A 27461-nucleotide genomic window follows, 5' to 3' on the forward strand; every position below is an offset into this window, starting at 1 on the left:
AGAAGATCCTCACTAGGGACCTCCCTCGAGGAAAAGGCCTTTTCTGGCTCTGACGCTGAGCCTCTGGGCAAAATAAAAGGTTGCAAAGCAATGGTCCTATGGGTGAAGGTAGGTGGGTGGGCCCCACCTGCCAGTGGGACAGCTCATGAACAGGATGGGATCAGAGGGGGTAGAGACCAGGGACTGCTTCTGCCTTTCCACATTCACTCCTGCGTCTGTGCAAACTGACACATGGATGGGGGGAGTGGGTGTTCAGAGGAGGGACATGGTATGTGCCTGCCTTCCAGGTACTAAGGTGCTATGTGAGCCTCACGGAGCCAGGCATTGGGACAGAGTAAGTGAGACACCACCTTTGCCCTGGAGACGGGGGAAAGAGAGCTCCCAAGTGTCCGGGGATGGAGTAGATGTCTCTTGTGGGGGAGGAGGGGCCTGTGTTTAGTGAGAACCCAGAGGAGGAGGGACCTGTCATCCCCACCTGGAGAATCAGAAAAGCTTCCTGGAAGAAGTAGTTGAGCTGAGTCAGAAAAGGGGCGGGTTAGGATCGGGCCACTCCAGGCAGATGGGGCCGTGTCAGGCAGGAAACGCTGGGGGCTTCCTATTGTCTGAAGGGCCAGAGCAAGCTCAGGGAGCCTGTGGATGACTGACGACCCTGCCACTCCTTGGGTGACTTGCTTCAAAAGCCACAGGGAAACCTTGGACTTGGCATTCTACTGCTCCTCCTTTGCTCTGGGGATCAGAAGGGCAGAGTGGGAGGAGTGGAAGCGCTGTCAGTCTTTATGGCTCAGAGGCAGACCTCAGACAATGGGGTTAAAGTTATGGGAAGGCAAGGTCAGGCCCAATAACTTGAAAAACCATTCTAACGATGTGGGATGCTTAATATTGAAAAGGACTGCGTGGTGAGGTAATGAGCTCCCTGCCAATCAGTGACTTGTCCAAACACCAAAAGCTGGTTAGACTACACTTCGAATGCACACACTGGGGCTTGACTGCAAAGAGTGCCCCCTTCACTGCCCTGCAACCTGGTGGTGCCACGTATGAAATTCTGAGCCCATGGGTGGACCTGAGCCAATGGAGACATGGAGATTTGCTGACTATTTTGTATCTCAGTTTCATAATAATGAGCAGACAGTGAGCCATGACATCAGGCATTTCCTTTTATTAGCTCTTAGAAGACTCCTGCTGAACAGCTCAGAGGTCCTAGGAACATCGTCTGCAACCTCATCAAAGAATGTGGTGAGAAAATACATGTACGTATGTGAGTGGGTATATGTGTCTGCTTTGTGGTAGGTCTCTGAGGTTGCTGCCTGCTCTGTGAGGGGAGGGCTCAGAAGCGCTTCTGAAGGGCAGACTGGATATTCTTCAGCAGGCCCCACTTGGCTCGGTTCTTCCCGTGCCCATCTGGTGTTAACACCTGCAATCAGAAGCAGAGAGCCATGGTACCAGCCGCAAGGGCAACAGCAGCTGCCCAGAGCTGCGGCCCCTTCTGTGTGCCAGCTACTGAGCACATCACCTCATCAACAACTCCTGGCAACCCCGTGAGGCAGGTGCCACTTATCCCATTCTATAGATGAAGAAACGGAGGCTCAGAAGGATTGGGTAACTTTTCTAAAGTCCCACAGCTAATGTGTGGTGGGACTGGGATTTCTCAGACCAGGTCCCACTTTCTTTAAGGCAGTTCCTGTGCATGAGAGCGGATGAGAGTGTTGGGGCTGTGACCCCAGGTGGGCTGCACCATAGAGCAGCCCTCTGGGTCCTCTCGGCCCCTGCAAATCGCTGCTGTCACAGCTCTCGCCATTTGTAAATTTCAGCGACTGTGCTCGACTCTCCTGCCAGACCGTGAGCACTGTGATTAGGGTGTGGGGAAATGACAGCCCTTGATCTCTGTCGTTCCCACATTGGTTACAGTAAAGAGAAGTTTCTTAGAGAAGTAGATGAAAAGTGAATAGAACCATAATTTGTAAATCTGTCAGTTGGTTCTCTTTGACGTTTTGTATTCTCTTTGATTGCAGTGAATTGTCGGTGATTCCCAGACAAGGCACTGGGATCAGGACCCCGGAAGAGTCCACCCTACCCAGCCGAGGTGCGGATCTCCATGGCTTACCCTGACGGTGGTGGGTTTCTTCACATCCCTTCCTTCCCAGGACACACCTACTGAAGGGGCATTTAGGGAGCGAGGCTGAAATCCCGGATGAGAGACAGCACACTGGGTCAAGGGGTCTGTCTAGATGGACCAGGACTCATGGGACGGACGGATGGGGTGTGGTTCGCATGGCAAAGAGCAATGGCTGCACAAAGTACAATGGCTCTGTACACACAGCATCTAACTTTTTGTGTTTCTACTCAAAGGGAAAGGGCAAAAAAAAGACACTTATTACCATTCTGTTCTCTAGTTTTACACAATTTATTTTCAGTTTTAGAGAAAACAGGGCTTCATGCAGGAAAATATCATATCCATGACATTGGATTGCCCCTTGCCAGATAAAAATGGAGATAACACACAGAGATAACCTGATGAAAGCAATACAAATAACATAGGATGTACATACAAAGCTATCAGGGGACAGTGAGGAAGGGGTATTGTGAGGGGTGGAAATTGCTCATAAAAAAGAAAGGATTTGAGTTCTGCCTCACAGAGAGTTGGGGTATCTGGAGATCACGCCTGTGTGTGATGTGTGAATGGGGCAGTGGGGGGGTGAGGTGTGTCTAGGAACAAGGGGGACGGATGAAACCATGCAGAAGAATCAGAGACTGGAACTTGAGATACCAAAAAGAAGTTGAAATGATAGTTGACATCTCCTTTCCCACCCAAAATGCTCAGAATGTTTTCCAAATGAATTTTACCAAACTTTTAAGAAAGATCTGTTCTAGAAAATATAAAAGAGCAAAAGCTTCTTAGCTCATCCTGGAGAACATTATGCTAAGTGAAATAAGCCAGTCAGAGGAAGACAAATACCATATAATTTCACTTATATGTGGAATCTAATGAACAAACTGAACTAACAAGCAAAACAGGGTCAGACTCATAGAGAGCAGAGTGACAGCTGTGTGTGTGTGTGGGAGGGGTGACAGAGAGTAGGGAGTGGAGGGATTGAACCAAAAGGAAAAAGGTCTCATGGACGAGGACCACAGGGTGGTGGCGATTGCTTTGGAGAGGGGAGTGTAAGGGGACTGAATGCTAATGGAAAACACAATAAAGAAAAGGAAATGTGAATTCAGGGTAACTTATGAGGGGAATATTTTAAAAGCATATTCTGTCTAAAGCTATTATTTAAACCCTTTACATATCGAGGGACCACCTTGAAAAGTACATGATTGTCTAACCACTATGCTGTACACCTGAAACTAATACAAAGTAACATTGAATGTAAACTGTAATTGAGAAATTAAAAAAAAACTTCCCAAAAGAAAAAAGTGATATATCATACACCTAGATGATTTGAATACGTATTCAGACTTATTTCAGAAATATGTATTGTCTTCAGATTAATTGAGAGACTCAGTGACTTCCTAATCAAATTCTACCTGGATTTTTTTTTGTAATTCAATTTACTTACTCCAAAATTTATATGATGGAATATAGTTTTATGATGAACTAAATAAACCTTAAAAAAAGAAAGAAGGATAATGGACAGACTTACCTTAGCAGGTCATTAAGACATAGTACAAAGCAGAGGTTAAGGAAGAATACAACTAGTGTGGTATTCACATAAGAACAAATAGTCCAACGGGATACAATAGAGAACTTAGAGACACACCCCATATATGGCTATTTAATATAACATCAAAGTGGCACATTTATTGTATACGAATGGAGAAGACGTTGCTTAGAGGAGATGATATTGGGAAAACTGGCTTATTAGATGCCCCAAAGAGTGTATCCCTACCTAGTACTTCTTACAAAGGTAGACTGTGGATGGATTAAAGTTCTAAGTTTGAAAGGTGACACTATAAAAATAATAAAAGAATATGTGGGAGATTATCTTTGTGATCTAAACCTATGGGAGGACTTTTTAAACAAAACTTCAAAAGGTCAAACTATGAGGAAAAAAATGATGACTTTAATCACATCAAAATTGAAGATTTTTGCTGTTTCATGAGCAAAGTTAAAGACAAATGTCAGAATGGAGAAGATATTAGCAATGTCTAAAATCATTATCTAGACTAAATAAAGACTTCCCGCCAATCACCTAGAAAAAAATGCAACCGCAAAATGGGCGAAGGGTATTAGCAGTCTAATTACAAAAGCGGGCATCCCCAAAACTAACAAGCATACCAAATGAAATTTAAAGCTCCGAGGAGATAGTGCTTTATATCTATTGGGCTAGCAAAATAGTAGAAAGTTGGATCATGCCAAAGGTAGGTGGGGGCTTAGAACATAAGGGCCTCATTCATTCCTATGGAAGTGTGCGTGCGGTAGTCACATCAAGTAGGCGCATACTCCCGGGCCCAGCGGTTGCACTCATGGTAGATGCTGGCAAGGGCTCAGTGTGTCCTTCCAAAGCTCATATGTTGAAGTCCTACCCCCCGTACCCCAGAATGTGACAATATTTGGAGAGAGGGCCTTTAAAGAGGTGATGAAGTTACAAGGAGCTTGTTATGGTGGGCCCTAATCCACTCTGACTAGTATCCTAACAAGAAGAGAACATTTGGGCACACAGCGACACATCAGAGGGACACGTGCATCGAGTAAAGGTTGAGTGAGGATGCAGGGAGAGGATGGACGTCTGCGAGCCAAGGGGAGAGGCCTCAGAAGAAACTAGACCTGCCAGCACTTTGATGTCGGACTTCTAGCTGCCAGCACTGAGAGAAAGTTCCTGTTGTTTAAGCCACCCAGTCTGTAGCATTTGATACTGGCAGCCCTAGCAGACTAACATCCCTGTCCCACCCACAAGGTGTCAGGAAAGAGGCGGTGCACTACAGCACTAAAGTCACCTGGGTGTGCAACGTGGCTGAGTAGACAGGTAGAATGTGGTGAGTAAATGCACATCGTGGAGGGCGAGGCAGCATCAGCGTAAGGCAGTGATTTTCAACCTTTCTCACCTCATGGCACATATAGACTAATTTCTAAAGTTCTGCAGCACACCAAAAAATATATTTTTTGCCAATCCAACAAAAGATGGATATAACTTCGATTCACTCACATCGGACGGCTACTGTTGTGCTGGCTGTTGTCATTTTTTTATTTGACAATCTAAGGGAAAAGGGGTCAGTGCCCCTGACTAAACAGTCAGTGCATGTTTTAAAAATTCTTGCGGCACACCAGTTGGAAGTTGCTGGAGTAAGGGAGTAAATGTGCATAACAATGTGAATGGATCATAAAGACACAGGATTTAAGGGAAAGAAGGTAAGCAAAGCAAGATATGTAACACAACACTATTTGTTTAAGTTAGTAACACACAACAATACACATCATGTAAGAACACATAAAAGCGATAAGATATACATAAAACATATCAGAATGGATGTCCAGGGAGGAATGTCCATAAAAGGGAATAAATACATGAACACTAAAAGGGCCTTGCACAGGCCAGTGTTGATAATGGACCATGAATTGAGGTGTATGGTTAATTCAACCTTCTATATATTAGGTTAAAAATAATCAGTCTATCTTGAGCCTAAACTCTGCTCACTCCAGGGTTCAAGCCCATCTGCAGGGCAATCCCAAGAGCGTTCCATTCACATGAAGGATCAAGGACTCTTTGGTGGGGGACAGGTTTGGGGCAGCCATTCTGAGTGTGAAATAGTGCTGGTCATGCAGATTGTCCCCCAACCTCGATCCCTAAGATGTGTGTCTCAGCCTAGGTGGGGGCTCTGCAGTAGGGAACAGAGGACAAACCAGAATGGGGATTTCACGAAAGCGGCGGGTGATGCCCTGCAGGGCCAGGCAACCCTGATCCACGGCTGCAGTTCCATCCCGAACGCAGTGAGAGCAGGAAGGGGCAGCACTGCAGAGACTCAGGGTTGCCAGCAAGACTCCCTGCTAAGCCCATGTCAGACATGGGGTGGGGGGCTGTGGGGGACTCCAGTACAAACAGGAAAATAATTTCAGAGCATGGGTCGGGGCAGGGGTGATGCATTTCCTCAGGAGCTATAGTATAGGGAAGGACCCAGAACAGTATCAGTTTGTGACTATTGTTGGGCCTGAATTTTTACCTCCAAGTCTGATGTAACCTGGGTCATCCGACTGGCAGATTGTGGTAGACACAATAATGTCCCCTACAGATGTCCACCTCCCAATCCCAGGAATGTGTGAATATGTTAAGTTATAGGGCAAAGGGGAATGAAGTTGTTAGTCAGCTGGCCTCACAATTAGGGAGATTATCCTGAATCACCATGTGGGTTCAATGTAACCACAAGAGTCTTTCAAAGTGGCAGAGGAGGGCAGAAGAGAACCAGAGACAGCAGTGTGAGAAGGATGCCGCCTAATGGTGCTGGCTTTGAAAACGGAGGAAGGGGCCATGCACCAAGGAATGTGAGAGGTCGCTAGAAACTGGAAAAGGCAAGAATATGAATTTTCTCTTAGAGCCTCCAGAAGGAACACAGCTATGCTGACACTTGGATTTTACCCATTGAGACCCAGTTTGGATTTCTGATCTCTAGAATTGTCCAATAAGTGCATCTGTGTTCTTTAAGCCACTAACTTGTTACAGCAGTGATAGGAAATCAGTTTGCAGATAGAAAGTTATCTTTGTCGTGGGGATGCTTCTTGGAAGTTAGCTGGGATTTGAAGTCAGAGGGAGGCAATCCAAGTAAGGAGACTATTTTCAGAAATGGGGATGGTGGTCAACAGGTACACTGAAGATGAGAGGAGTTACAGGAGGGAAAACTGAGGCCAAAGCTTACAGGACTTGCCTACAAACAAATTTCTCCATTCCTTCAAAAATACCAGGCAGGATCTTGGATGTTAGAGGCTCTGAGCTGGGGCTGTGGGCCAAGACAGGGGAGTAAGGCCAACATGGTGTCTGTCCTCACAGATCTTTGCAGCCTGGTGGCTTTGGGGCTTGGACCCAGCCCAATGCCAATGCTCTTTCCAATGCATGATCTTGCTTCTCAGAAAAACAGGTCTGTCTCTCACTACTGTTGGCTTCAATGACATTCTCCCAGAATGAGATGCCAGGTCCCCAGGGCTGAGCCTGCCCTGCAGGGGGACAAAGAGCTCCGGTCTTGGGTGAGACCTGGCTTTTCACTGCTTTGAGTGCATGAGGCCAGACACGTTTTCTCTAAGAGCCTCAGTTTCTTCACCTGTCAAGTGGCGGCTGTTTACTTTCCACCCACCAAGTAGTTGAGATGAGAGTGACAATTAATATACAGTGTCTGACACAGAGCTGGCCTTCAATAAATGGGACCTTTAAAAAGTGTTCAAGTTAATGTTCATGCTTCATGTACTGTACTTCAAATAAAATCCCTTTAAAAAAAGTCAACAAGCCCCAGACTATACCAAACCATATACAAAAGGTACTATTTCACTTCCTTTACAAAAGCCCATTTGATAGAAACATTGCATTTTGGAGAAGAAATGATCCTGCTGCCTCGTTAAATCATTTTAAATGAAACCTTTCAGGGATACCTGCACAAAACTGATGCCAAAGGAAAAATATTTTGATTTTATAGGAAAGAGCTGAAGTCATTACTTTTATGAAACTTTATAAATGTCATTCAAACACACCACCTTATTTTCATTTTCTATGGAAGGCTTTACTTATGCTAATCATGACAAATGTTAAGGAAATCCGTGCTTCCCCTGGAATGCTAATGCAACCGCAGACAGGGAGGAAGAATTACTTCTGAAGGAAAAATCTATACGGTAGCTCTGTGACTCTGATAAAAATGGAGCTTCCAAAATCCCCTCATTAATTAGTGCTTTGCTCATTTAGAAATTGTGTTGAAAAACAAAGGGACTCAATGAGTTTCATTTCCAGGCAGGGAGTGCAGATTAATCTCTTAAACCCCATTTCAGAGGGAATGTTATTCTTGACTGATGGCTAAAACACTTCAGAGCTTTCAGGCAGGTTTTGCTACTTTGTAATTATTAATTTTGTTTATCAATTTAGTTTTTCACTCTTTAATTTAGACATTCATTCACATATTCATTTGTTTTGTCACAGTTTCGCTCACATATTCACTCAGTAACCATCGAAAACCTGCTATGGGCACAGTCTGTGGTAAGCACTATGGGAGAAAGAAAGACGAATTAGACGTGAATTTTGTTCTCAAGGAGTTAGGGTTTAAGAGGGGAGACAAAATATCTGCTTAGAGCCAACATACTCCAGTCTTCCAGCCCTGTCCCTGTCCCTACATTTAAAAATGACAGGAGAGAACATCGAAGAAAAATTAGTGACAGCATGGTGTACTCTTCATGGGCAAAGCATTTCAGAGGAATTTTTTTTTAAGTGAGAAGGCAGATGGTGTTAGATTAAAGGAAAAATCTGTGGTCAGAAGCACATGCTGCAAAACGCGATAGGAGCTGTAGGTGTCCCAGGCTCTGGGGGGGAAGAGTAGCAACGAGAAGGGCTCTGGGGCAACTGACTGACAGGGGCACTGGCCGGGGTAAGGCAGGAGGAGCAGCTGGGTTGATGTCCCCATCCCAATTCCTCCCCATGTGAGTGTCTGGCCCTGGGGGAGAAGGAGGGAGTGCAGGTGCATCCAGGGCTCCAGAAGCAGAACAGGACCCTGGGAGCTGGCAATCAGGATGGAGTGGAGAGCCCCCACCTCCTGGAAGCTGGCCACTGGGAGACTGAGCAACAGCATAACCCTGTGCCCACTCTACCTCCTGCTTTCCTGTGTCACTAGAGGTAGCGACCCATCCTCAGAGTCTCTTCTGCAATCATTTCACCAGAGACAAAGGGAGTGTCACGAGAGACAGAGAGAGATAGAGACAGAGAGACAGAGACAGACAGAGAGAGAGAGACAGAGAGAGAAAGAGAGAGATTGAGACGGAGAGAAGTAATGATTTTCCAGTTCCCTTGGGTATCAGATCAGATGCGTGTCCTGACTGAAAGTGATCTTAGAAGACTCCTTTCTCTGTGTGCCATAAATTTCCCTTTTACAAAATTTTATTTTCCAACTACAGTTGATATTCAGTATTATATGAATTCCATGTGTACCATATAGTGGTTAGACAAGTATATAATTTACAAAGTGATCCTCCCAATGATTCAAGTACCCACCTGGCAACATAGATAGTTATTACAATATTATTGACTATATTCCCATGGCTATTTTATAACTACCAATCTGTCCCTCTCAATCCCTCCAGCCCCTCAACCCTCCTCCCCTCTGGCAATCTCAAAATGTTTTCTATATCTAAGTAAATTTCCTTTTTCAAAAGCTGAAATGTATGGACTTACTCTTTTTTTTCCCTAAAGAATTCCTGATTAAAGCACAATCTATTCTGATTCCAAAGAATACCATCATTGTTGTATAGTAAGATAACTCTGCACAGTCTTGGTATTTTTCTTCCATTTCTCCTGTGAATATCAATAAAATGACACACGCACACACACAACTGTATATCCCCTGGGGGTATATAGAAGAATCAGCCTTGTCTTACAAAGAAGACAGCAATCATCTTGTACCCTGTTTTTTTGGAGTCCATTCTGATCTGTTAGGTGGCTTGCGATAAACAACAAGTGAATTTTTTTTAGCATAACTGTATCCCCAATATTGCATGGGACATACTTATAGAAAAAAAAGTATTTGTTGTTTGCCTGAGTTTCACATTTAATTGGGCATCCTGCCTTTGTATTTGTTAAATCTTAGCACCCAGTCCTTGCTTTGAGTCACCACCGGGGCTAACATGTAACTTTTTTTGTTGTCCTTCTCACACCACAAATATTGTTTACTAGACCTTGAGCTCCCTGAAGGCAAGGATTATGTCTTATATTCCTCTGATTCTCTACATCCTAGCACACATTTCTTTGAATCAAACTGAACTAATAATTCTTAGGACCTTAGGATGCATTTGTAAAGTCGATGGAGGTCAACAGCCCTCTCTTTGGCCCTGAGTTAACAAGCTTTCTGGGACTAGGGGGGCAGTCACATGCATGGTGGGTTTTGTGGAATCATAAGCATCCTAACAGGCCTGAGTCTAGAGCTGACAAAGAAAATCTCCTGAAACTAATGTGCACGGTACCTTGCAGACATCGCTCCATTGCCCGGGACCATTATCGTTGACAGCTCTGACTTTAAACAGATACTCAGTGTTCGGGGTCAGGTTGTGTAGCTCCAGACTCTGCTGCATTATGTCCCGAATTTGTCCACAGAGCTCTGTCCGCACATTGTTGGGAGGGGAAGTAATGAGTTCATAGAATTCCATCTCAAACGAGTCCACGTCTTCTGTGGGGCACGTCCAGTAGACCTGTGAAGCAATGAACACGTGGGTGTGGTCCCAGTGCACACCTTTCAGCTTTCTTTCCCATAAAGATTTCTGTCATTGACTATCTGTGAGGGGCAGTTGAGCTGAGCCACCTGCTCTGGCTGCTGAAGACGTGGGATTAGACCTCATGCAGCAGTAATGAGAGGCTGTGTGATGAGGCCTGACCAGGTGCTTGCAATGTGTTTCAAGAACAGAAAGATGCTCCTCTGAGTTCTGTGACTGTCAGTCCTCAGGGAGGTGACCAGTGTCCTCCTAACACCACTAGCCAAAGCAACTACCAATTATTAAACACTTGTACACAGCAGAGTGCGTATCAAGCACGCTTAACTCATTTAGTCTTCACAACCCCTGGAAAGGAGATTTTATTGTCCCATTTTACAGCTGAGGCTCAGAAAGGTTACATTTAGTAAATCCCAATAATGGAACCACAGAATCCTAGAAGATGAAAAGTGTATATATTCCAACCTTGTATTTTATATATAAGAAAATACAGTCTCAGGGAGGCAAAATGACTTATTCAAGTAATAGAGAGTTACTTGAATAAAGCATGCGATATCAACCCTTGGGAGGAGATATATTAACAAGTAACTATTAGCAGATTGTGCCTGGCATATAAATATTTTATAACAATTGTATTTTTAAATAGATATTGCATGCTTTATTCCAATTTTAATAAATTTAAATGTCATAGTGTTTATAAAATTAATGTATAATTACTCTTTTTTAAAAATATAAAGAACAGACACATATTTCTCACAGTTCTGGAGGCTGGAGGTCCAAGATCAAGGCACCTCCAGACTCAGTGTCTGATGAGGGCTTGTTTCCAGGTTCGCAGACATCCTTTCTCTCGCTGTGTCCTCACATGGCAAGAGGGTCAAGAGAGTTCTCTGGAGTCTTTCTCTCTCTTTTTAAAATTTTTATTGAATTTATTGGAGTGACATTGGTTAATGAAATTATATAGGTCTCAAGTGTACAATTCTATGATACATTGTCTGTCTGTATATTGTATGTTCACCATCCCAAGTGAACTTTCCATCACCATTTATTCCCCCTTTACCCTCTTCTTCCTCCCCCACCCCCTTGCCTCTGGTAATCACCATCCTGTTGTCTGTGTCTATGAGCTTTTGGATTTTTCCTTGCTTTAAAAACTTTTCATTAATTTATGTAACAATAAAATTTCTTTTCTTCTTATCAAAACAAACATACTCACTATGAAATAACTAGAAAATACAGAAAAAGTATAAGGGAAAAAAATAAATATCACTTATAATCCCACAACTCAGTTAATAATTAACTATTATTTTTCTTTTTTTCTATTTAAATTGTGTTTATTTAATTAATTATTATTTCTTTCCCATTTTGAATATATACAAACACAGAAATACATGTGACTTGGATTATCTTGCCTTGATTCCTGCTTTATATCACTTATTATATATTGTATATTTCCCTACATCATTAAAAATCCAGTAAAGCACTAACTTAATAACTGCCCCACAAATGATTTAATCCTTCTGTGGTTGAACATTTAGGTTGTTTCTAATTTTGTTCTTTAATAAATAATGGTGCAATAAACACTTTAGGGCATGAAACTTCATCTGAGGTTTTAATCATTTCTTTGGGAGGGATTTCTAGAAATAAAATTGAGTTTTTATAAAAACTCTTTAGAATTTTTAAGATACATATTGACAAGTTATAACTCCAATTTTACGAATATTTTCTATGCCAGAAGCCCATTTGAGATATGCCAATTCAGACTTCATCTTCTGCATTACTGAGCACTATGATTTCTGTGTGAATTCCATTCCATGATGCTAAAATAGGATCAAGGATATTTTTACATCAAACACCACTGTCTGGAAGTAAGGTTAGGCATCCTCTCTTGACAGCCTTTGACTTGACTAGGTTTTCCTGTGTAGGCTCCTTTCTTGAGCTCATCCAGGGACCACTAATAGTTGGCTTCGGGTGACTGGTCTCCAAGGCCAAGCACAGAGCAGACGTCACCCTCTTTCCCTTCTAGAGCAAGATCCTGCCAACCTGCCAGCAGTTCTGAGTTGTATTGAGAGGAGACCCGATGCCATCCCGGAGCTGATGTCACATACACTGTGAGCTTTGCTGATCTAGCATCATCTGGAAACGTAGGTTCAGCGGCTCAGTTGTGTTCATCTCTTACATGAAGGGCAGAGATGCTTTGCTTTATAAATATTTTATAATAATTGTATTTTTAAATAGATATTGCATGCTTTATTCAAATTTTAATAAATTTAAATGTCATAATGTTTATAAAATTAATTTATAATTATTCTTCTTGTTTAAAATAAAGAACAGACATGTATTTCTCACAGTTCTGGAGGCTGGAAGTCCAAGATCAAGGCACCTACAGACTCAGTGTCTGAAGGCCCATGGGAGGGTATGCTCTATATTGTAACATAAGATCCTTCTAATGTCAATTATAGACTCCAAAAACATAATTTTGATGTCTCAGGAGAATGGAAAAGTAAAGTCTGGTTTGTGCCTGGCTGTCATTTTCTTGTTTGAAGACCCTTGGTACAAAGTGTAGCCTGCAGACCAGCAGCAATGGCAATATTGCAAGTTCATTAGAAACACAGAATCTCAGTCCCACTGAGACCCACTGAAACAGGTCCTGCGTTTTAACAAGATCCCCCAGTGCCCATTCATATTTGAGCACTGCTAGGCTAGACTTCAAGGTTGCTAAACGTGTCTGGGAGTGTGCTCCGGTTACGAGGCCAAAAAGGTGGGCTGTGCCTTTAGGAAGCAGAAATGTCCCTGGAGAGAACCCTAAGGTGAGAGAAGATAATGTTCATAGCAGCACAATTTACAATAGCCAACAGCTGGAAGCAACCTAAGTGCCCATTAGTAAATGAATGGATCAAAAAACTGTAGTACACTTACACAATGGAATTCTACGCAGCAGGAAGAAAGAAGGAGCTCTTACCCTTTGCGACAGCATGGATGGAACTGGAGAGTATTATGCTAAGTGAAATAAGCCAGGCAGTAAGGGACAATTACCATATGATCTCACCTTTAAGTGGAACCTAGTCAACAAAACAAACAAGCAAGCAAAATATAACAAAAGACATTGAAGTTGAGAACAATCTGACAATAACCAGAGGGGAGGTGAGAGGGGATAATGGGGGGGAAAGAGGGAAGGGTTTTCAGGAACAACTATAGAGGACACATGGACAAAACCAAGGTGGGGTGGGATCAGGGGAAGGAGGTAGGAATGGCTGGGGTTGTGGGAGGGAAGTGATAGGGGGTAAATGCAGACAACTGTACTTGAACAACAATAAAATAATTAAAAAAATGAAATTATGGGACATGTCAAAAAATACAAATAAAATAAAATATCCAGTTGCATGTTAATCTTTTTTCTTCTCTGAACTTTAATAGAGTATTCTACAAACAGTTCACTGGAGATTCAGCTGGATTTGAGAGGAATGTTAAGGGAAAGGCTTTTTGTGTATGTTAGGCCAAGAGTGTCAAAAAGAGGTCATGACCCCAAAGCCAGGCAATAGCAGTTGCAGAGATCTGGGAGAGATCCACCCCCCATTTTCCTCAAAAGGTTGACTCTTAGGAGAGAAGAGTTAGAATGCCATTGGGGGTCCAATCTTTCCAAATCATGGAGAGTCTGGATATTTTCTTTAGGAACAGTAGCAGTTTAAAAGAATCATAGTTGATTCTAATCCCATTTCTGGTTCTCTACTATTGCAAGCCTTCCTCTGGGAAATATTACACTTTTCAAGAGGTCTGTCCAAATTATTTTGGTTCTCATATTGGGTTCTCTTTCAGTAGAGAAACTGCCTTTGAAGTGGGTTTGGGGTTTTCAGATGTATTTCTGACTATGGGTTAAGTACATTGTTTGATTCAATTCAGTCTTGGACTCCTTATGATAGTGGACTCAAGAGTTGGAAATTTTTAGTAAATAGTTAATAAGCCTAGTAGGTAATGCATATGTTAAAGCTATTGTTTAAGGAACTGCAGGTACGGCTGGCCACTCCTGGGAGAACAGCTAACATCCTGGATCACACCTCCTGAAGACCACTGCCTAGGGGACAACTAACCGTCCAGGGTGAGAATGCTATAGTTTTTTTATATAATTTTCCCTGAAACTCAAAACCCCTCACTACACTTTGTTCTCTGTTATAAAAAGGCTGGTTTGGAAGGAAATGTAAGACAGCCCATTAGGGTACGAACCCGCTGTCTTCTCAGATCGCCGGCCATCTTCATAAAGCGCCCATAATGATTCAATCCCTGCCTCTGCTTATTGAGTTTGCTATGTGACAGCATGAATGCCGGCTTTTCTGGTTTCACTTAGATTTCAGGAATGTATACTTTTTGAATGGGCTGACCACAAAGAGTCTAGAGGAGCCAACCAGAGTGACCAGACCCCAGAGGTCAAAGCGGTAAGTACAATCTTTTCTGACTACATGCCTTCCTTCCATACCCCACATCCTCTCACCTGCCCCACAGGGCCCAGGGCCTTTTTCTTACCTTGGCAGCTCTTGGGTACACCAGAGTCTGGTAGATAACAATTGGGCCTGGGGTCTTCACAGAGCCATCATTGAATGAGTACCAGTTGTGAAAGCTGCTGCTGGTCTGCATAGACTGGTTTTCTGGCCCTGCACTCCAGTAGGTGTAGAGGCCATCTGTGGTTTTGGCAGGTGCGGCAGACTGGGCACGCCCACAGGCCTCTAGACCCCCCTTGGCCTTCTCTCCCCCGATGGTGTTGAAGGACAACAAGGAGGAGCTCCGCTGGTATATCTGCTGATTGCCGAAGCTGTGGGTGCTGAAAGTGACCTTCCTGGCAATCATCATTTCGGAGTGTGTGGGATAGGGGGAGGGCAGGGAGTCCCCTGAAGAGCATACCTTCTTGGGTCCCATGGGGAAGAGCTCATGGATGGCACTGGAGAGCTCAGTAAAGTCCAAGGGCATGCAGTGCAGGGAGTGTAGCCGGAGCTGTGGGTCAGGCCGGTAGGTGCTCTGGATGCCATCCTCAATCTGTTCCACCAGAATCTTGGCAGACTGCAGGAACGCCACTTGGCCTGTCTCCTTTAGTGCTTCCTTGGAGTAGGCGATCAGGCCGTCCATTTCGTTCACTTTCATGGTTGTGATGTTCACATATTTTTCAATCTCCTTCTGCCTGGACACTTCCAGATTCTCGATCTGCTCCATGATCAATTTCTCTTTTTCCTGTAGAATGCTGCGCAGCTTGAGGAATCCATTTCTGATCTCTTTTCGCTTCACCTCTTTGTCAGCTTTAAAGCTGCTTTTTAAAATGTTGAATTCCATTAGGTCATTATCAATTTCATATCGGACTGAAAAACAACCAAGTTAGTTGCTTCAGTTAATGTTTTCCTCTCGCCAGGTGTCAAAGACAGTAGTAAACTGGAGCAAATTACCTTGGACTCCAAGGAAATGGGTGGAGAGGGAGGGAAGGCACTAGTAGCTGGGCTGATATATGCTAGAATGCATTTTGTAAAAGGATTTATGCAATGCATTTGGCCTCCCTCATTATACTCCTGTCTTCCTCCTTCTCTAATACTTAGATAGATAGAATGGTCATCCTTCCCTGGTACACTTCTATCTTGTAACAATAATCTCTGTGACCTTGGGTCTGAAGTTAGAAGTTCAAGGCCACCCTTGATATTAATTTTCATCAGATGCACTTGTCAGCAAATTGGACTTGAGATATGATATCACAAAGTGACTGATTTTCCCTGTGTGAAAACTAAGGTTTTGCAGGGGTAGGAGAAAGAATTAGATTTCTGATGACTATTTGAAAATGTTGCCATGACTTATTTACCAAAAACCCAGTTCTAGAGAGTAGGGCTACTCTTTCACACACCTCTTCTTCTCTGCTGGGGACTCTACTCTCTCAGGTTCAGCTGGACTCCCTCTCTTGCCTTCCCCTAACTTCCTTTAACTAAAGAGTCTACTATTACACTTCAAGGAGAACCCAATTCATCCTGCATCCTCTCACATGATATTTGGATTTTAAGTTCACTTAGTCATTCAACAAACACTGACTGGACACCCATTCAATGGCACCTCACTTTTTAGACACTGGGATTACGGATGTAAATAAACATGAGAGGGCACTGAGGTCCAGGGCGCTCATAAACCCAATGATACTACAGCACAGAGGAGAGGACACTATCATAGGGGAGCATGTGGTACATCTCTATCTGTGAAATGGGCACCTTTGTTGGCTTCACAGGGGTTTAAGCATTAGGTAGTGATTTGAAGACAAGTGGCCTATTCCAAAATAAGGTTCATGAAAGGCCAACTCTCCTGAGATTTTTTTTAATTCAGTTACAACTGTCTGCATTTTCTCCTGAGAATTGATGAGCGACAACCCACACCCAGTTTTACTCAGGAGTGGGGGTGATCAAGTCCTCTTTGCACTTGGTTCTTAACAAAGTCCTGGGCCTATGGTGAGCTGGGCCTTTGTGGGTGGTGGTCACTGTAACAAAGATATGCATTTGAGTGAGAGCAACCCTAGAGTTCTGTCAGACCCTGGTGACAGGGACCACGGCTGTCTTGGTTACCACTATGCCCAGGATGTGTAGAGGTGCTTGAAAGGTGTGTGTTGAGTGAAAGCTACTCTGTCCTGTTTTCTAATGTCTTCGGGGTGCACATCAGCAGCGTTACTCCCTGGCCTACTTTTTGAAGTCCCCATTTTCTTTGCCCACCTCCTCCTGCACACTGGCCCTGAAGGGCTGAGGAGGCGATGCAGATGAAAGCTAGCAGGAAACTGTCAGGGTGTGGTTGCAGTGGGGCTGAGAAGTGCCCCCTGCCCTCCCCAAAGGTAAGCGCTACTGTGAATTATGACAGCTGAAATTCCACTTTATGCATTAATTTCTTTGACTATTCAATAGTTACCATCAAAGATACTTGGATAGATATTTCTTGGTTTATTAGGGATTAGTTAAGCTTAAGTACAGTAAAGTTCTGAGAGGTAGGCAAAAAATTTCTCAGATGAGGGGAAAGAGGCAGCCCCAGGAGGAGGGGAAGGAAGAGGCCAGAAGCACCCCTCCCCCTTACAAATATGACAACTTTGCAAGAGCTGTCTTAGAGCAAAGTCAAATCAAAGTCTCTTTCAGGCAAAATATCTAAATGTATTATTATCTATTATTTATCAAACACGTATATGGACCAGATCCATATGCTATACATATTATAGATCATAGTCATACATTATTATATATTACACATATGTTTCTATGAGGAAGAGGTTGTTCCCATTTATAGATGAGGATACTAAGGCTCAGAGAGGTTAAGTGACTATGCAGTGTCACACAGCAAGTAAATGGGAGAAACCAGGGCCTTTCCCTAATTTTGCCTCACACCAAAGCCTGTATTTTTCATTGCTCCAGCTGTGGTTCTCAGTCCTCTGTGAGCACCAGAATCATCTGGGGAACTTTAAAAAAACCTCTTCTCTTGGCCTCACCTGCTGAGATTCTGAATTGGCCTGAGTTGGGGCTTAGGAATTCCGGTGAGAAAATTTGCAGCTAGGTTTAGAAGTAATCCAGGGAATCTTCTGGGGATCCCTTTAAAAACGCAGATTCCCATGTTGCCTGGATTAAGTGGAGCCCAAGGTTCTGTGCGTCTCATGAGCTCCCAGGAGCTGCTGGTCCTGGTTACTAAAGCTCCCCAGGCAGTGCCGATGTGTAGCTGCGGTAGACCCCACGGCTTTAGACACGTGACTTCTCTCCAGGGCCCAGAGTCTCTCAAGTAGTGTTCTTAGATTGCCTGCTTTTGAATTACCCAGAGATCTGTTTAAAATGCATATTTATGGCACCTCCCCAGAAAGTAAATTGAGTCCTTAAGGACTTTGAGCTCTGGTTAAATTTTTTTTCCTCAGCAGGAATGGACAGGCTAAATTCTTTACCTGTATCTCAATGGATATGCCATGAAGGTGGCCCCTGTCCCCCTCCCAACTGCTAAGCTCTCTGGAATGGTTACTGGGGCCCTCTTTCCCTGGACTGAACTTCACTGTCTGACTTTTAGATGCTGTGGACTCTGGGAACACTATCCTAGGTTTCTCCTGTGTATAATGTTTAGCGTTTTTATGGTTGTTACAGCGGCTGCAGGCAGCAGCCCCTTCCCCATGCTGAGGCTCCAGCCCTGCTGTTGAGGTCAGAGTGGGTCTGCCATTGACTAGCTGCCTTTGCCAAACACTCCTTGGAACTCCACTTGTCTTATCCATGGAGGGAATTTTAGTGTTTGTACAGTAGGATTGTTGAGAAGAGTAGACATAATTTTTCCAAAAGGACTGGGTAAAGTAGGTCTCTAACGATGGAGATATTCCCAAGAGAAAAGGGCCCTAAAAGGATTCCTGAGATCCTCATGTCTTATCAGGTGAATGCACACCCAGAAATCACAGGGCTGTTTGCTGAACCCCATAAACATTGTTGTACTGGGTTCCATTGTGGAAACTAGGGGCAGTTTCTCTTACAGAAACAAAAACCACATTATATGTAGCCAACATAAAATAACCATGAGCAGGCATGCAGAAGAGAACCAAGCTGTTGACCAATATGTTTTTGGCCATTTCTGAACTTCCCTGTTATGTGTTTACTACCAATTCATTTACTTTGCTGTTTGCAAGTTTTGGGGAAAATCCATCAGGGAAAATTTTAAACTGAGGTAATTCTCAACACTGACTTAATTCTTTCCCCCTGCAAATTGGGAAAGTACTGCAGAATCTAACTCTAGTGACCAAACATCTTAGAAAGGCTCACAGAACTTCAGGGTACCGTAAGATCAAACTCTTCATTTTTCAAAGGGAGAAATGGGACCCAAGGTCATGGAGGTTATAACTAGGATTGTAGATCCGTATGGACTTCGTTAGTGCCAGATCGCTTATTTATTTATTTTTTTTTTGCATGCTTCACATAGAATAACACATTTAATCCTCACAATCACGCAGTGAGGGAGTCACTACTATTTATCCCCATTTTATAGATGAGAAAACTAAGGCACAGGAAGGTTCACTGGCTGGTGGTAGCTGCCAGATATGGACACCAGGCCGATGACTTGCGGCCTAGCTCAGCGCTATTCTGGAGGGGAGAGAGGGGACCAGACCTGCTTTGAACTTGGCAATGGCACTGAAGAGTGCAGCGGACCTCTCGGAGCAGGCGTCGATGAGGCTGACCGTGTCGTGGCCGTTGTGTAAGGCGGTCTTGCAGAAGGTGCAGAGCAGCTGGTTGTCGTCGCGGCAGTACTCTATGATGCGGCTGGACGGGTGGTGGATGCAGATCTTCTCGTCCTGGTCCTCGGTGCTGGTGTCCACGAAGACATGGTCCTGCATGGCCACGTCCGAGTGGAAAGTCTTGAGGCAGTCATTGCACAGGTTGAGGCGGCAGGTGACGCAGCGCTTGTAGGCAATGCGGCGGTTGCGGCAGACCTGGCAGAGCATGGGCCCAGTGGAGCGGTCGAAGCGCCACTTGAGGAAGCCGTGCTGCTGCATGTAGCGCTTGGTGAGGCGCCCGCGCAGGTAGTTCTCGGGAAGCTGCATCTTGTGGCTGTAGGGCATGCAGTGAGAGCGGCTGCACACAGGGCAGATGAGGATGAAGAAGTTCTCGGTGACCTCTGCGTGCTTCTGCAGCCGCCGCAGGCACTTCTCGCACAGGCTGTGATTGCAGGGCAGCATAAACGAATGCAGGCGCAGCTGGCTGCACATGGGGCAGGAGAGGTGGCCCACGAGGTGGCTGCTCGTTGGCATTGTCTTCACCTCATCCACCTGGGTGTCGCTGCTCCCGATGCGCAGGGCGGTTTTGGAGCTGAAAGGAAAAGCAAACACAGGTCGGGCTTCAGGACGCAGGCTCCAGAGCTTGCTCCATTTCCCCACCTCGGACAGCTGCAGAGGGCCGCTGAGAGCAGGTCTGTGGGATGGCCAGGAGTGTGGACTCGGTACCGGGGTGCCTGGTGCTAAACTTTCCTACACTATCTTTAGGCTGGGTGACCTCAGGGAAGTTAATGACCCTGTCTCTGCCTGTTTCCTCATTATAAAGTTAGAACCCACATTAGGGGGTTTCTTGAGAGGATTACAATTGAATTTAATACCTGCAAGGTGGTAGAGAATCTCTGAAACTAAGTGCTTGTTATTTTTGAGCCAGAGAAACGCAGCCGAGACTGGCCTGGCACTATCCACCTGCCCTTGGTTTCTGTTGGCTGTAACAATAACCCAGAACACCAACACCAGGCAAGGCCATTCTGGGACTCTGATGAGGCAAAGCAGAAACAAGACCACTTCATCTTTGAACTTGGACAAGAGCGAGAACATTGTCCAAACCACACAAATGACCAAACATCCCCTCTCCTGTTTAATGAGAGTGACTGCTGTTTTCACCAACTGCAGCCTTAGGCTCCCTCTGTTCCTCCCTACTTCTCGACTAGATTTATTAAGATACCCAATAGCAGATTTATCCCTGCATCCTCACCTAACAAGAACCTAAATCCTATAATACCTTATTGATGCCTTCTTACCAAGACACTTCACACTTAACCATGTGTGTGTCCTCACTTGTTGTAATAAGGCAATGCATCCAATCTCATCCAACTACAGGTGTGTTCTTCGTTGGTTTTGCCTGGAGGATATTGGCATCAGTATTATTATTAGTGTAGGATGGAACACTGAGGAAAATGGGTAATGTGCCCTTCCCAGGACACCAAGAGGTCAGTCCCTGAGCCAAGCCTGAAACCTAGGTGTCTCACCACCAGACAGGTAAGAGTTAAGGATCTGGGCCCTTAACCCTTTGATTGCACATGATGGAATGTACCACTATAGGGTTGCACTCTTGAGATGAGTTTATTAACCTCCCTCATTCTCAGTTTCCTCATCTGTAAATCAAGGCTCACAATACTACTTCTTTCATGAGAATTTTACAAAGTCTACCTGAGATAATCTATGATAAGTGCTTAACCGCTGGTACCTAGTAAGCATTCCATAAATGTGGCCACTGTAATCACTGCCCTCTACTACTAGCCAGCTAATGTCCACAGCAAAGCAAGGCCATGGTCAAGACCATGAAAAGTGTGTGCTGGCATGGTTTGTGTGTGTGTTTTGTCTAATATCTGAGACTGATTGTATGTATTGTAGAACTATGGACGAAGTAAAAGCATATTGTAAAATTCAAGTGCAAACTGGAGAAAAAGCAGTTTATGGAAATAAATGAATTAGCTGTGGGGATGGAGGTGTCACCAGTTACAGAATTTGTGGCTGTTCCTATTTCTTTTGCTCTATTCACATTAGTGATGTTTGGGTGTGGGCCTTGACATTGTGACTGTGTTCTCTTCTGCTTTTGCCTTCCTGTGGTCCCTATATACCCCTGTCTCCTTCCCCACTCTCTTGTCCAGAGACCTATGTCTCAGAGCCCAGACAGTAGAAGGTGCTACCCAAGTATACTGGAATGAGTGGCCCTGTGGTGACAGAGGGAGCCTCTTGTGGAGACCCAGGCATCTGGGAAGCTCATCCCTTTGGATGTGGGTGCTGGGCTCCAGGCTTGTTCTGTCTTTGCCTTCCCAGCCTCCAGCCTGAGCCCGGAAGGGGTCACCTGGAGAAACAGCTGCACTGTGCATGTGTTGGCTGGATAGGCCTCGCTAGTTTGATAAGGTGGGACTCTGAGAGCCAGGGTGTGGTATAAAGGGAGGCAGTGTGAGAAATCAGAAAAAAGAAGAGAGGGAAGGTGATGTTGGTAGAAAAGAGAGAGAGCAGAGCTAAGACACAGGTGTTGATGGTTCAGAGAGGTGGGGTAGAGGTGAGAAAGAAGAAAAAGAGATGAGTAAGAGATGAACCAGAGTGGGACAAGATGAGCAAGACACTGAGCAGTAAGTAGTGATGAGGAATAGGGGCGGCCATGGTTCAGAAACCAGGAGAGATGCCAGATGGAAGATGAACTTCCATGCACCCAGAGCCAACCTCCTGACACTTGCAATAGCATCTCTGACCATCTTCTGCAAGGCTCAGGCTTAGACCTGGGCATTCACTGGGTACGGTCCCATGCTAACACCATCACCTAGCCCAGCAGCCTTGCCTTCTTGCTGAGATGTCTAGCCTCTGCTGCTCTGCATGGCTTTCACCCTCTCCCAAATCCAGGCCTGTTCTCCTTGTACCTGGGTTCTCACTGTAACACCTGGCAAGCCTCCTGACTTCCCTTCTTGTACCATCCAGGCCATTCTGAAGTTTAGAATCACTGTGGGTGGGATACAAGCTTTTACAATTCTGATGCCCAGGTGGTACTACAGATCAATTAAATCAGAATGTCTGGGGAGGGAGGCCAGGTACCACTATTTTTTAAAGATTCCCAGGTGCTTCCAATACAAAGCAAAGTTTGGGAGCTACTGACCTAAGGCATCTTCCCAGAGCACCGATGTCATCCCTCATCTGTTGAAATGGGCTCAGGGACTCTCCTGGCTGGTACACAGAAAATGCAGCAGCAAGGAGGAGAGTAAGTGTGGACACCACACCTTAGAGCTTCTCCAGCCAGAACTTCTGGGCTCTCTACTCATGCAAAAACCACAAGAGGTCCACAAACAAACAGTAATGTTTATTAAGCATGTACTAAGTGCTTAACTGCAAGATGGGTCATACTCGTCCCCCAAATTCACCCAACCTTTGCTCACAGAATTGCTTTTCTGACCTTGTAAGGCTTCAGACCTGACTCTCCAAGTCCTGTAATAGCACTGAGCTTTGATCTTTCCTCCTCTAAGAAGTCCGTCTCTACTACTCCAGGTCCCCTCATATGTGACATAAAAAGACTGGTTTGGTTAGAACAAGAGGAAATATATTTGATGGCTGGTACAGAGGCTTAATGACCCCAAAGAGTGATTGAAACCCTCAGGGCCATGCCCGCTGGATGGGAACAAAGACAAGGCCCGCAGGAACGCACAGCTGCCTGGGGCCCTTTTGTAGGCGGTGGGGTCAACAATGGCCTGTGAAAGGGATCACTTTTCCAGTAAGTGTTGCAGATATCCAGAGTTCAGAGGAGGAAGAGGAAGAGCAATTTATATTTTTATGTCACATAACATTACAAAGCACATACATTAATCCTCACACCCACTGATTTATGGCAGGTATTATTCTCTCCCTTTTGCAGTAGAACATTTTAAAACTAAGAACACACACATTCTGGGTTCAGATCCTGAGCGCATCTGACTGGCTATATGATCCTGGGCAACTTTGCCTCCAAGAGGCTCGCTTCCTCATTGGTAGGGTCGGCACAGGACGAGGGTCCATGGAGTCACACAGGCCATGGCTGGAGAGTCGCTTCAGCACTGAGGACTAGCTATTACCATCTTGCAAAGGGAGAGAGTGACACTCAGGAGAGCACAGTGCTCTGTCACAGGGCAGTGGAGCTTGGATTTGGAACTCAGGTCAATAGGTGGTTAAGAACTGTTCGGGACACACTTAATTGCTAGAAAATTCTTGGCCTCCTTTATCCAGGTAGATAAATGGACTCATGGTGGGATCACCGACCTGACTGTGGACTCCACAGCCAGGGAGGGTCCTAGTCTCCTGAGCCAGGGTGGCCCACACAGGGTGCCCTACACTTACGAGGTGCGGATGCTCCTGAGGCGGCCCTTGCGGAACGTGATGGTGGCATTGCGGCAGCAGCGGCTCTCGTAGTAGTAGCACCTGACGTTGCTGCTGGCTGTGCAGCAGCACTTACAGTTGGGGTCATTGGCCCACGAGCAGCAGCACCAGTGGCAGTTGGGGTTCTCAGCGCAGGTGCAGTGGCAGCACTGGCAGTTCCTCTCATCCTTGTACGGGCAGGGGAAGCAGGTGCAGTTCCGCTCAGAGGTGAAGAGGAACTTGCAGCACAGACAGGAGCATAAGCGAGGACAGCACCTCTGCCACGTGCAGCACGGGGAACAAACACACATAGCTGTCTCCATGGCTCCAATGTTCGTGTCACCTGCCCTCCTTTCCCAGAATCCTGCTGTCAGCTCTCCTGGGATGGGTTCCTCCTCCCCCTCGGAGGTTGCAAGAGGTTGGCTGTTATGAGGCCTTCACAGGCCGTGTCCCTATAAGGAAGTTCATGGGCTGGCATTGACACATATCAGCCTGAGGCCATTTGCTTATGTCACAATCCCTGTCTCTCCACCATATCTCATCATGCAGGGTAGGTGGGAGGGTGAGATCTGGGGGTTAGGGGCAGGTGGGGTGATGGATGCCCCATCCTTCTGCAGGACCAGCTCCAAGGAGTGGGAAGGCAATGAGCATCCTGGAGCGTTAGCTGTCCCCTGTCGTCTTTCAAGTTCTAAGGTGGGTTTCAGAAGCTATTTCTCTCTGCTTGTTGCTTTCCCTGCAACTTGGGCAAATTGACTTTAGGGTACGTCTTCATAGGCTGAAAGGTCTGGCTATAATTAATCGACCTGATGTTCCTCTCTTTGGACTTTTTCTGCATTGATGGACCTCTTTATTGGATGAACAAAGCACAGTGTTTACAAATAACAGCAATGACATGTTTGAAAAGGATCACCAGTTGGAGAAAGAATTAAATGGAAAAAAGATATAGGTTCATTTAGGCACTCTTTCAGTAGTCATCAAGTTTGTCAGTTGCTGCCTCGTCACCACTGCTTCTCACGAGGCTTCATGCATGAGTCACTTGGAATATTTCTTGGCTTTTTTGCAGCTTTACAGGATTTGGCTGAGGCTCCAACTGCTTCCTTTCCCCCTCCGCTCCCACCCCACGGTGTCTGTTTTACAAGAGGCTGCAGCTCTACATGGGAATCTTTAACTCTTCTTTCAGCGTGTATGCTCGGTGTCTCTAGAAATGACCTCATATGTTAGGGGAGAATTTTCTTCCCATTTTATCCAGCTTTCAAAGTTTAAGAGAACAGAAATTTCGTGGTCAAACCACTCTGTGGTATGAACACTGTCTTACTATTTTTCCAAAAAGAAGCAGAAGTGAGAGCCGAATTGGCTGCAGGAGTTCATTGCATAATTCATCGCCTTTCCCCACGATTATCACCTTTATAATAGGAAGAACATTCCCTGAGCGCTAAGCCTGACAGCCACACATTGATTTTAGATTCCTGCCAGTGAAAATGCTGGATCATAGCGAAGGTGCTTTCTTTTCTTCCCTCTTTTTGATAGATACTAGTAAATTGCTTGCTTAAACGAATGCGCCAGTTTCTACTGACACCAGCAACGTGTGAGAGATACTTTTCCCCTCGTGTTTTCCCAAACTCAGTTTAATCAATATTCTTCTCTCTTCTCCAGGACACAGTCTGAGTTCCACTCCTGAATTTATAGTACATTTTCATCATTGATCTGTGCAAGGCTCCTTCTTGTTTTTTATTTTTAAACTCTTATTGAGTTATAATTTTTTTACCATTAAAGTCACTATTTTAAATTGAACAATTCTATGGTTTTAAGTATATTCGCAAGATTGGGCAAGTATTGCACTATCGAATTCCAGAACATTTTCGTCATCCCCAAAAGACCCCGATACCCACTAGTCATCACTTCCTGCGGCCCTTGGCAACCATTAAACTCCTTTCTACATCTATGGATTTGCTTATTCTGGACTTTTCATATAAATGGAAGTATACAAAATATGGCCTTTTGAAGCTGATTTTTTATTTAGCAAAATATTTTCAAGGTTCTCCATGTTTTATTTTGGTATGTGTCAATATTTTTTATGGCTGAATAATATTGTATGGATATAACACATTTTGTTTATCTGTTATCAATTAATGGACATTGGGGTTATTTCCACTTTTTCCCTACTATGAATAATGTTGCTGTGCACATTTGTGTATGAGGTTTTGTAGAACATATATTTTCAATTCTCTTGAGTATGTATGTATCTAGGAGCAAAATTGCTGGGTCATATGGTAATTTTATGTTTAACTTTTTGAGGAAATGCCAAACAGTTTCCAAGACAGCTGCAGCATTTCACATTTTTACATCCCCACCAGCAATGTACGATAGATGTTATTTTCACCAAAACTTGTTATTTTCCTTCTAAAATTATTATTATTGTAGCCATCAAAGTGGGTATGAAGTGGGATCTCATTGTGGTTTAGATTTTAATTTCCCTGACAGCTAATGACATTGAGAACATTTTCGTGTGCTTATTGGCCATTGGTATATTTTCTTCGGAGAAATGTCTGTTCAACTCCTTTGCCCATTTGATAATTATTTGTCTTTTTTATTGTTTTTTAGCTTTTTAAATTTATTGATGAGAGAGAGAGATTTTTCCCCACCCATTCATACATTCATTGGTTGCTTCTTTTATGTGCCCTGACCAGGGATTGAACCCACAACCTTCATGTATCAGGACAATGCTCCAATCAACTGAGCTACCAGCCAGGGTTGTCTTTTTTATGGTTGAGTCATAAGAGTTCTTTGTATACTATAGATACTATACCTTATCGAATATATAATTTACAATTTTTTTCATTCTGAATTTGTCTTTTTATTTTTTAGATAATGCCCTTTGAAGCCCAAAAGTTTTAATTTTGATGAAGTCTAATCTGTCTATATTTTTGTTGCTGTTGCTTGCTCTTTTGGTGTCATTTAAGAAGCCTTTGCTGTCTCCATGGAAACTCAACATCATGGAGATTCATAGCTATGCTCTTTCCTAATAGCTTTACACTTTGAGCTCTTTTACTTAGGTCTTTAATCCATTTCAAATTAATTTTGGTATTTGATGTGATAAAATAAATTGACCATAGATGTATGGTTTATTACTAGACTCTCTAATCCTTTGACCTTTATGTCTAACCTTATGCCAACCATACTGTTTTGATTACTGCTGCTTTGTAATAAGTTTTGAAATTGGAAGTGTGTGTTCCACTTTTGTTCTTCTTTTAAAGATTGTTGTGGATATTCTGAGTCCCTTATACTTTAATATAAACTTTAGGGTCAGCTCTTTATTTGTGAACAAAGTCCATTAGAATATTGATAGGGATTGAATTTAATTTGTAGATCAATTTGGGAAATTTTTATTTTAACAATATTAAGTTTTTCAATTCATAAACTCATGGTCTTTTTAAATTTCTTTCAATAATGTTTTTTGTCTTCAGTGTACGAGTTTTACACTTGTATGGT

The 27461-nt window shown here is 44.1% G+C and overlaps 1 protein-coding gene across 2 annotated transcripts; it reads right to left on the minus strand.

Moving 5' to 3' along the window:
* Nucleotides 1-1141: 1141 nt before the first annotated feature.
* TRIM42 (tripartite motif containing 42) lies at nt 1142-25876 on the minus strand. Of its 2 annotated transcripts, XM_024566109.2 has the most exons (6): nt 25872-25876; nt 23955-24373; nt 19484-20181; nt 14888-15711; nt 10133-10357; nt 1304-1411 (listed from the first exon to the last, which is right to left on the minus strand). In XM_024566109.2, exons 2-6 carry the CDS (start codon nt 24293-24295, stop codon nt 1325-1327), a joined length of 2175 nt encoding a protein of 724 aa, XP_024421877.1. In that variant the 5' UTR covers nt 24296-24373; nt 25872-25876; the 3' UTR covers nt 1304-1324. The 2 variants fall into 2 exon arrangements, with proteins under 2 accessions (XP_024421876.1, XP_024421877.1); XM_024566108.3 differs by lacking the exon at nt 25872-25876 and having other exon boundaries at nt 1142-1411; nt 23955-24451.
* Between the last annotated feature and the right edge of the window lie 1585 nt (nt 25877-27461).

Source organism: Desmodus rotundus, chromosome 8, assembly GCF_022682495.2.
Source record: "Desmodus rotundus isolate HL8 chromosome 8, HLdesRot8A.1, whole genome shotgun sequence".
NCBI classification, from domain to species: domain Eukaryota; kingdom Metazoa; phylum Chordata; class Mammalia; order Chiroptera; family Phyllostomidae; genus Desmodus; species Desmodus rotundus.

What these genes read in the sequence shown, in the direction of transcription:
- TRIM42 (XM_024566108.3), bottom strand. Translation starts at nt 24,295, where the DNA reads ATGGAGACAGCTATGTGTGTTTGTTCCCCGTGCTGCACGTGGCAGAGG. An exon ending in CATTGCCAAGTTCAAAGCAG is followed by an intron (nt 15,712 to 19,483) that starts GTCTGGTCCCCT and finishes GTTGTTTTTCAG; the next exon opens with TCCGATATGAAATTGATAAT. An exon ending in TGTACCCAAGAGCTGCCAAG is followed by an intron (nt 10,358 to 14,887) that starts GTAAGAAAAAGG and finishes ATTGCTTCACAG; the next exon opens with GTCTACTGGACGTGCCCCAC.